The sequence below is a fragment of the Alnus glutinosa genome, chromosome 4, assembly GCF_958979055.1.
Source record: "Alnus glutinosa chromosome 4, dhAlnGlut1.1, whole genome shotgun sequence".
Taxonomy (NCBI): Eukaryota; Viridiplantae; Streptophyta; class Magnoliopsida; order Fagales; family Betulaceae; genus Alnus; species Alnus glutinosa.
The window spans coordinates 1,629,810-1,640,729 of record NC_084889.1 but is presented as its reverse complement, the minus strand read 5'-3'; the positions used below and the strand labels follow the sequence as shown (position 1 = coordinate 1,640,729).

Here is a 10,920-nt window from a genome sequence, read left to right as displayed (position 1 = left end):
AAATCATCTTCCGGCCCATCTACTTTGCACCCTTTACACTTGACCTACTTCGATCAATCGATTACTTTGCCACGAAATCAGTTAAATTTTTGGTCCAGATATAATATAATTAATGCAAATGGTTGAAACATCCAATTTACTCTCTACAGGGCTTAACTTCGTTTATTATTGCTTGTGGCCAAAAGAACATCTTGGAAAAATTGCGGTTCATTTGCCAACATCTTGTTCATGATCGCTTTGCCACGAAAGCCATTACATGCCAATAAGACAGCCAACCTTTTAGAGATGTTCGTATAAGTAATACCTCACATTGTAAATCAATTCAAAAGCGTACGTAGTGATTTGATCAATAAACATTTATGAAATAAGCTAACAATATATAGTAAATAATTATGTTAAAATATCACAAACCAGGTACTCCCTACATTTTAGCATAGCGTTATTAGAGATTTATTAAGAGAGAGAGAGAGAGAGAAGTGAAAACACCATAGCTAGGTGACACCGTGACAGTGACAACGCACACCCTTTGATTTTTTTAGGGTAATATATAGGCCATCTTACCTATATATAATTAATTTAAAATAATAATAATAAATGAGACAAAACTTGGGTTGGGTTTTTGGGTAGAAGAAAGATTGTAGCTTCTGAATTGTCTTCTATATTAAGTAGCCTTTTGTAGGGGTAGATTGGTAGTTCTCTTTGTGGGTGTGCCGGATAAATTGATCTGAACACCAAGTCAAGGTGGCAATAGAAAGACAATTAACATGCACTATCAGGTGATCATAATTAATGTACATGCAAATATCGTGGAAATTGAAAAAGAACGTTATTTAACTTATGATAATTAATGTGATAAATTAAAGTATTTCGACTTCTACAAATTACTCATTAAGAGAGAGAGAGAAAAAAAAAACTTATTGCGAATGAATATTAAAAGAAAATGCTTAATCCAACTAAGTTAACTTTTTTATTGGCAGGTAGAAAAAAACAATACAAGTACAGGAACATGGATCTGGCTTCAGTGCTGTAGTGTAAAACTACAGCACATCTGCTGTAGAAAAATAGAGGGCTAAGATTATTTTTCTAAAAACACCGTCGTTTCACTTAAGTGAAACACAACTGAAGGGTGATGGGCAAGAAAACGTCCGTTTGAGAAATGATCCGCCTGTAATTTTCGTTGAACTGTTTGATTTTAGCGATTTCAGTGACTCCCAGACGGTCTTATCTTTTTTGTTGTTGATTCAGATGGCTTCGGCGATGCTTTCTGTAGCTTCAGCTTGCCCATCTGCGTCTCTTTCACACAATACCATTTCAAAAAGAAATCTATTTTGCTTTCAAAAACAAAAAGAAATTCCAAAATGATAAACCCAATACACAAAACATAAACTAACTTGCCATGGGAGTCTGGGAAGACCTCTGTTGCTGAAAACAGAGGGTCCATTTTCGCATGTATTGATCAACCTGATTCTGCAGATTCAAAAAGAAAGCATGCCCAGGAAGTCTCCAATACCATTGATGCTGAATAGTCTCCAAGCACGTCCAGAGTCTTGTGTTTTTCTTTGAAGCTGAATAGTCCTCCTCATTCCCGCACTGTCAAGCAAAACTGTCGGTACCTTGAGATTCTCATACGCCGAAAGAGACACAGATGGGCAGGCTGAACCTACAGAACGCATCGCAGAATCCATCTGAATCAACAACAGAAAACAATAAAACCAATATAGAATCTGAGAAAGAGAAAATTTTCTAAGACTGAGAAAGAGAAAAATTAGTCTCGAGAGAGAGAAAATTGACCACAATTTTTACAGCCTACATAATGAACTCTATCGGCACAGAAGCACTGGGAACAGTAGTTAATGTTGTCGTCCTCGAACACGAACCCAAACCCAAAAAACCCTCCACTTTTCTTGCAATCGTTGCAGTTGGCGGCCTTCCATTTCAGCCAAAACCCATTTTCCAGGACCCCTGTAATCCCATCTCTCACCCCAACTTCAAAGGGTGCTACCACCCGAGTCGTGTAGTCCTTTGATACGTCCTCCAGCTTCGGGTCGTCTTCAGACAGGTCCACAATGTTTTCCCCATCACAACCGGCATAATTGTAAATGACTGTCAAACAGCAAAGAATTACTACAATTATAAAGCAGATTTAGATTGCTTTGTTTTGGCACTCGTTCAAATCGGACAAGAGAGATGGAAGAGGAGGGTATGTTTTTTTTTAAAGGAAAGAAATTGGCGTTCAACGAAAATTACAACTGGATCCTTTCTCAAACGGACGTTTTCTTCGACGTCAGCCTTCAGTTGTGTTTCACTTAAGTGAAACGACGGTGTTTTGAGAAAAATAATCTTGACCCTCTATTTTTCTACAGCAGATGTGCTGTAGTTTTACACTACAGCACTGAAGCCAGATCCCAGGAACATAACCTTATCAGCCATTCACTTTTAATTTATTGGGAGGATAGTAAGAGATCGATACAAAGATAACTCCAAGAACATACCTAGTAAAAAAGGTGGTCTATCACTTCCATATATAACATTGCTATATAATTATTTAATTTCTTCGGTTTTATTTATGAGTATTAATTATCCTTAGTTTAATTGGTAGTATTTTCATAAGCCATTGAAGTAGCGCCTTCTTTACCTATGCAAATGCAGATATGTTGTTGTGGGCTACAAACTCTATAGTATGGACAATTTTTCATAAAAAGAACACATTCCATATCACGACGACAATGAACTACATCTGCTTCAGCTCTTGGTACCAATGAGGATGATATACTTGTCATTAGTATTTCATCAGTCATTATGATTATATAAAACAAAACAAAAAATGTTTAAGAGAGATAAAGAACATCATATTAAAAAAAAAAATTAAAAAAAATAAAAAAATAAAAATAAAAATAAAAAAAAATAATAAAAAAAAAAAACTAGTTTTATTAGAGAGAAAGACTAACAAGTTGCAACTAATAAGACGATCCAAAAAGTCATTTTGAAATAAGTCTTTTCCATAATCTTCTGAATATTGATGTTTGAGAGTTTGTGGTGACTTTGAGAATTTTATTTGGTTGCTAATGATATTTCAACTCTCTACTCAATCTTTTATAGTGTGTCTGATTTTAATTTTGAAGTAAATGAAAAATGAAAAATGGAAAGTCCAATTAATTTAGAATCTAAAGACAATCATAATATATATAATTAAATACAATTCACATGTACAACGAATGACTCTCTTTCAATTAAGGAAAGAAAATTATTTTCTTTTGTAAAGTAATTAATTCTTTACAAGAGAAAGCAAAAATCATCTATTAAAAATGGTGTTTCGTTTCTGTCCATTTGGAAATTATTTCCCTGTAAAGTAATTATTGTCACTTTTTTGTATGAAAGCATTCCTTTTTTATTGTGTAGTAACTATTTGTTCTCTTTGTAAAGAAAGAAAATCCAAATGTTATGCTTTGTAAAGAAACAAATATATATATATATATATATATATATATATATATATATATATATATATATATATATATATATATATATATATATATTGTGCGTGAAGTACCTAATAAATCTTTAAAAGGCTCAGAAAATATTTAATTCTTTAAAATTGAATGAAAATTTATCTACTTAAAATGGAGTCTTTCTTCTCTGTTGTTTCTAACAAAATAAATCTATATGATCAAAATCACGCTTGGTGCCATATATCCACTTTTAGCCTTTTAATTAGGAGGTAGGCTCCATTTGTCAAACTTTTCTACTTCTTTCTTTATTTATTTCAATTCTTAAAACAAAAATTTTCACAAACAATAAAAAACACAAAATATTCAAAACTTTTTTCATCTTGTCACACCCTCGCATCAATACACTTTTTAAACAATAATAATAATAATAATAATAAACTCCTCAAAATACATTAACAAATAAGTTTTATCCTTTAATTAGGCGATAAAGTATTATTAGTTAAAAAAAAATTATCTCTAAGAGTATTCTTAGTAGACTCACCAAAATAATTTTTTAGCTAATTTGCAGAAATGAATCCCTAGCAACCTCACCAATTTAGTAAAACAAAATTTGGTGAGTGTTCACTCACCAAACAATAAAAAAACTAATAATTTTTTTTATTATTAATTCTCTCATTCATAACACACAGCCTCCTTTTTGAAAAATATTATTTAAATAGAATAGTGGTAATAGATAACTAAATGCATTAATATCATTTAATTCACTTAAAACTTAATTCAATTCCACAGCATTAAAAACTGGTTCTCCAACTTCCAATGTTTCATTCTTTTTTTTTTTTTTTTTTTGACCTTCCAATGTTTCATTCTTGAAACAAGTATTAAAAAGTGTACACGCACTTCTCTTAAAAAAATTGATCTCCTTAAATAAGGGAATCAAACAATATTAGAGTCATCTTTAAATATTGCATTAAATGCTAAGAATGAAAAAAAAAAAAAAAAAAAAAAAAAAAAAAAAAAAACCATTCATTTTTTATTTTATTTTTTATTTTTAATGAAACCATTCATCTCCTTTACACCTTCAAGATGAAAAAAATAAATACAGTAGCATTAAAAACATTTTCGATCTCCAACGTTCCATTCTTTAAACAAGGCTTAAAAAAAAATATAACATAGAGAGAAAAAGAAGAAAGAGGAAAGAAGAAAGAAGAGAGGTATTTGAGGGGGAGGGACCTCCCTCCCCCAATGGTGCTTCCCTCCTAGTTCTTCTAGGACTATGGAGGTTTTTTGTTTTTCCTCTGGCTTAGATCCAATGAAGTTTTTATTCTCCTAGTCCTTCTATGGCTATGGAGTCGCCAGAGAAAGTTTGGCTAATTAAGCCTTCTTCTTCTACATCTACTTTTGAAGCCAGATCTATGTTTTTCCGCCGGTTCCTGCAAGACATGCGCAGATTCTCTTTTGACATCGTCTTGTGTTGGTTGTTTTCTGTAGTTATTTTTTTCTATGTTTTTTTTTAGAGTAGTTTTTTAAAGTCTGTCTGTTAAATTTGCAGATTTTATTGGACTTTTTATGGCCTGTTAGCTAGATCAACCCTCTTTTCTTTGTTAGGAGTGCTTTATTGTTAAAGAGTGGCTCAAACATCTGTCATTATAATATTTGTTTATTTGTAGGCAGCACCCAAGTCAGATTTGTTTGGCTTAATGTATAGGATGTCGATGTGCCTCTATTCACTATATTTGCTTTTGGGCCTTTTCAGATTAATGCATGATAGCGCTAGTTATTTTGTTCAAAAAAAAAATATAACATTAAATAAGAGAATAAAAAAAAAATATTAAAGTCATTTTTGAATATTGGATTAAATGTTAAGAAGATAAATGTTTCATTATTGAAAAAGGTAAAAATAAAAAATAAAAATAAAAACTAGTCTCAGCAAGCAATTACAGAAAACCAAGTGACCTCTCTCCCATTAGCATAGTCCAAGAGCTGAAATCTGGACAGGTCATTCCAATGTCACTATTGGCACAGACCGCACCAGGGTACATTGATCGACAGGAAGGCACGAGCGTCTCCCTTCTTTTTGAGGGCGTGGTGAGAAAAAATAAGAGGGAGAAAACCCAGCAAAAAAAAAGGAAGGGAGACAACTTTGAGGAAAAACAATATATGGTGAAAACCCTGCATAAAGGTAAAAAAAATAAAAAAAATAAAACCCTGAGGAAAAACAAGGCAGAAAGAAAACCCTGAGAAAATAAAAGATAGGGAGAAAACCTTGTGAAAAAAACAAGGCAGGGAGACAATCTTGAGGAAAAACAAGGCATGCATGGAGATAACCCAGAGAAAAAAACAAGACCAAGAGAAAACCCAGCAAAAAAACAAGGCAATGGACAACCTTGAGAAAAAAACAAGACAGGAAGAAATCCTTGAAAAAAAGAGAAGCAGAGAGACAACACCGCGGAAAAACAAGGCAGGGAGAAAATCTTGAGGAAAAACAAGGCTGGGAGAAATCCTGGAGAAAAAACAAGACATGGAGAAAACCATGCGGAAAAAAAAAAAAAAACTATTTATGTTTGTTGGTTTGATTGTTATGCTCATTGAATCATGGGGAAAAAACACATAAAGTAAACATTGATTACCATGAATATTTTAAGGTTGTGACTTGTATCCATAATCCCACCCCCCCCTTTTTTTTCTTTTTTTTTTTTTTCTTTTTTTTTTTTTTTTTTTTTTCTGATTCAACATGGTTTTGGTGTTGCATTATATTTTCAAAATAAGCCCAAAAGACTAAAAATCGGGCAAAATTATTTTTTAAAGTGTTTAAAATAGGCACATTACCTATTTGCGGATGGTGGAAATTGGAAAATCAACGCAATTAATAAACTCTATAACCATGCAGATGTGAATAGTAAAAAAATAATGTGGTATGGATATATAAAAGTGATATCCGTATTTTGTGAATGCATATGTGGATATCGCAAATAACTATAGAGATATCAACATGTATATCCCTAATGGGAACAATTGAAATGTTTACAAAAAAATAAAATGTGCAAATTTGGCTGTGAAATCCTAGCTCATAAAGGCTAAAGAATGAATTTCTAATTTTGGTCTTTATCTCATTAAGTTGTTGGATTAGATATTAGGCCGGTGGACTATGCCCCTCCAACCCCCCTCCTAAAAAAAATATTGAAAACAGATTTTTTTTTTTTTTTAATTTTTTTTTTAAATTTTGTCCCCCGAAAATTATATATATAGTCAAGCCTCCTTAAATTTAAATCACAAATATTTGTCGGTATTTGGCACGTACAGAAAATCATAAATATTTTTTTATATGAGGAGAAACTTCACAAAACTCTCTAAACTTCCACTCTTTTTAAAACTATCCCCACAAAAAAGTTCAAAAACTCTCAATTTCACTCCTCAAACTTTGAATTTGTTGCAATGTTCCCTATCCATTAAGATTTTCTATGAAATCCTAACGGCACCCTTGAAAATGACAAAAATACTACTTTTTTGTAATTTTTTTTCATTTAATAATAAAAAATAAGAGTCGTGAGTCACTTGTAACCTAGCCATGGGTTAGCAGAACAAAAGTCGTGGGTAACCACAAGGTGACCAAGCCGCGGGTCAATTTTCTTTTTCTTTTTTCTTTTTTTAAATAAAAAAAAAAACAAAATAATTTGAAATTAAGGGTAAATTTAAAATTTTATAAAAGTTTTAGGGGCATAAAGGTAATTTAACCTCTTTTGTCGTCTGATTTAACAGAAAATTCTAATAAAGTGCATGGGAGATAATATTGCAACAAATTCAAAGTTTAAGGGGTGAAATTTAGAGTTTGGAGAGGTGGTCTCAAAACGAGTGGAAGTTCAAGGGGTTTCGTGAAGTTTTTTCTTTACATTTTCATTCAATCATATTAGCCTATAAAAATAAATTTGTATTCACAACATAAAAATATTAAAAAATAATAATTAAAAAAAAAATAACATAATAATTTGACATTCGACAGTGGTGTGGCAGAGACCTGTCGATGGTTTGGTGATTGTCTGATGGTGCCTCGGAGGTGGTTCGATGTTGGTCTAGGGGTGGCTCAGTGGTGTTCCGGCAATGGCCTGGTACTGGCTAAGTGCTGGTCCAGAGTGCCCTAGGGTGGTTCGATGGTTCGATGGTAGTTTGATGGTGGTGGTCCCACAGTTTGAGAAGGAGAAACTCAAACTTAAAAAACGATTTACAAATTTTAAAAATGAAAATAATTTTTCAAAATTATAGAAGCTTTTTTGGTCAAATCAAAAATATTTTTTAGTTTTGACTATGATTCTCGGTCATATCAAACATCAACAAATATAAAAAGCATTTTTTTTAGAAAATATTTTATGTCTAAACAAATAGAACTAAAGTTATTATATATTGTTGGTCATGCTCAATAATGGAAGTCATTCCTTAAAATAATAATAATAATAATAATAGAAGCTAGCTGATAAGGCCACCAGGTCATCCCTTTGGACCGTTTCCCTATTATGAGTCAATTAAGTAGAAGGTTTAATAAAAGTTTTGAATTAACCATGACAAGGAGATCGAGAAGAGAGATTGAGAGATTGTGGTTTGGAATTTGCTAGATGATTTGGAATTGAAGTTGAATCACCTTATTCATTACTGGCATGGGTTGATAAGAATTGGACCAGCTGTACTCGTGACTTTATCAAAGCATGCATGCACCCATGTGTTTGTGTTATCTATACCTTCCAAAATAGGAAAAAAGCAAACGCAGTTTTTGTAAATTAAGTCTGAAAGTGCTTAAAATACCTATATAGGTTGGTTGATATGTGAGAGAAATAAATATATATTATATATAGCAGAAGCCAGAAGGAAGAGGTTTCCTCCTTTTTTTCATTGCTAGCTAGCTTCTGCATGTCGTGATCACTTTGAAGTCTTCTGTGTGTCTCTCTCTCTCTCTCTCTCACAAAAATAAAGGATCGTTTAATTTTGCTCTCATTTCCCACTGGTGACTGGTCTCGCATCCAACCCTTTTCATGGATTTCCTATGCTTTTTTCTTTTCTTTTTTTCAAATATATATATAAAATGAGTTGGAAAAAACACAAGAAAAACATTATCTCAGATTCTCTAAACATTTAAGGAAAAAGCACTCTATCAGTGGGCTCAGAGTTGATAGAAACACGTACATGGTCCCTAGCTACCTAATTAACATAATTGCATTATTTTCTAGTCTTTTCGTGGGAGAACAAAAACCGAAAAAGCTAAAGGTTATTATTGAATTGCTTTTACATGTAAATAGGTTGGTCATTGTACAATAAGTTATATCGCTTTGATGACGCAATGCTATGGAATTTGGGAAAAAAAACTTGGGACCATTGAACGTACAGTTTTATGCACCATTCGTCAGATGCAAAAGTTATCAACCCAGGTTTTTTTTTATTTTTTCTCATGAATTATATATCAACCCAAGTTGAACTAACAGCTGTACACCCCAAACATACATGTTCGATCTAGATATAAAAATTAATTAGCAGTTTTATAATAACTTAAACGTTGAATCTGATCTTTTCATATATTCTATCGCTATAAGTAGGGGGGGTAGGGGGTTGCCATTCATCCAAAATATTAACGTTCTAGCAGTACTCTGTCTTGCACTATCTGTCCACATCCTCTCAAACGCAACCCTAGCTCTCTCTGTCTTGCACTCTCTATCTCTCACGCATAGTATCAGATACATCTCTTAAAGCCTCTAAAGAACAACACTCCCCTCTCTCTGCCTCGCAGTACTCTCTCTCCCAGATACATCTCTTCATATAGCCTCCTAAGAACACGTTTGATCTTTGTGTCAAACAATCCCACTAAAGAACACGTTGTTTCTGTTCTTTCAGATCGATTATCATGGACTTCACAGCTTGCAGCCGTTTTGGCCTCTGTTCGGTAATGGTGATAATACTGTTACACTTCGTTCCCTTAACTACCAGTACCATGGCCTCCTCCTCCCCTTTCACTCCCACCCAATCCATTTTCATGTCTGCAAAGATTTTCCCCGAAATGGCAGGGCTTGGAGAATTTTTTACTCAGATAGAGGTGGGTACCCCTCCGGTCATCCAGTTTATGGCTATAAGCACGGGGAGTGACGTTACATGGTTTCAGTGTAGACCATGTAATTGTGACCAATCACCAGGCCTCGGATTTGACCCCCTCAATTCCACTTCCTTTTCCCTAGTCCCTTGTGACTCCGCCGCGTGCAATCACCTCCATAAACACGGTTGCAACAACAACAGCAGTCAGTGTCCATACAAGGTAGATTACCTGGACGGCTCCTTCACGAACGGCTCCCTTGTGCTCGAAACGCTCACGTTTGGGAGCACTGCTGTTCCGAATGTGTTTTCTGGGTGCGGGCACACCAACTATGGCTTGGATCCTTTAACCAACGGCTTGGTGGGCCTCGGAGCTGGGCCATTGTCATTGCCGACTCAACTTCGGCACCGTGGATTGGCAGACGTCTTCAGCTATTGCTTGCCGGGTTTGTTTGGAGGGCCACCGGGCTGGTTGAATTTCAGCCTTCCAGGTGCAGTGCTACCTGCGGGAACCGCATGGATTCCCTTGCTCCGTAACCCAAAAACACAGACTTATTACTATGTCGGCCTCTCGGGTCTTGGGATTGGAGACAAGCAACTACCCATTCCCGCAAACAGCTTCAAAATGACAAAAGAAGGCTTTGGAGGAGTGATTATAGATTCGGGTACACTATTTACCAAACTACCAAAGCCTGTTTATGAGGTTTTTCGTAACGCTTACGTTGCGAAAACCGTAAATCTTCCTCGGGCTCCTGGGAATCCCATGTTTGACACGTGCTACAACCTATCTGGGTTAGCGCCGGTTCAGGTTCCAAACGTGTCATTTTTCTTTTCAGCCGGACCAATCTTAACAGTGAAAATAAGGAACATTCTAGTTAAGCTAGAACATATTACTGGCAAAGGCATTTTCTGTTTAGCGTTTGTTCCAACCAACGATAGTGTCTCCATCATCGGGAACACTCAGCTAATCGGAATCCAGACTTCCTTCGATGCAAGGGCTGGATACGTGGGATTTGGTCCGAGCATTTGTAGCCCACCAGAAGATTCTCCTCAGTGTCATGGGCATTGGCCTCCTAGGAGTATAGCTTTGGAGAATTATATTCCTCCAAATCCATTAGTGCTTGCATGTTTACTTACATGTTTTTATATGTTAATAAATGCACGTGATTGATCAAGCTTGTTATTTAAATAAATGTAAAATTAGTCTCTTTGTTTACACGATGTGCAATAAGTTCTACGTGATATTAAAATATATTTAATTAAAGAGAAATGATCCCTACACTCATTTCTCACAACAACCCCACAACAAGCTGACGTGGCTGGTAATATTTTATTATTTTTTTTGTTTTGTTTTGTTTTTTTTTTTGTAAAAAAGTAATAAAATATTACCAGCCACGTCAGCTTGTTG

General features: G+C 34.4%; 1 protein-coding gene across 1 annotated transcript; it reads left to right on the top strand.

The window, feature by feature from the left end:
- The first annotated feature begins 9,417 nt into the window (after window positions 1-9,417).
- Window positions 9,418-10,683, top strand: LOC133865602 (protein ASPARTIC PROTEASE IN GUARD CELL 2-like). Its single transcript, XM_062302021.1, has one exon. The coding sequence runs from the start codon at window positions 9,418-9,420 to the stop codon at window positions 10,681-10,683; it is 1,266 nt and encodes a 421-aa protein (XP_062158005.1).
- The last annotated feature ends 237 nt before the right edge of the window (window positions 10,684-10,920 follow it).

Coding starts and splice junctions, on each gene's coding strand:
- LOC133865602 (XM_062302021.1), top strand. CDS start 9,418: ATGGCCTCCTCCTCCCCTTTCACTCCCACCCAATCCATTTTCATGTCT.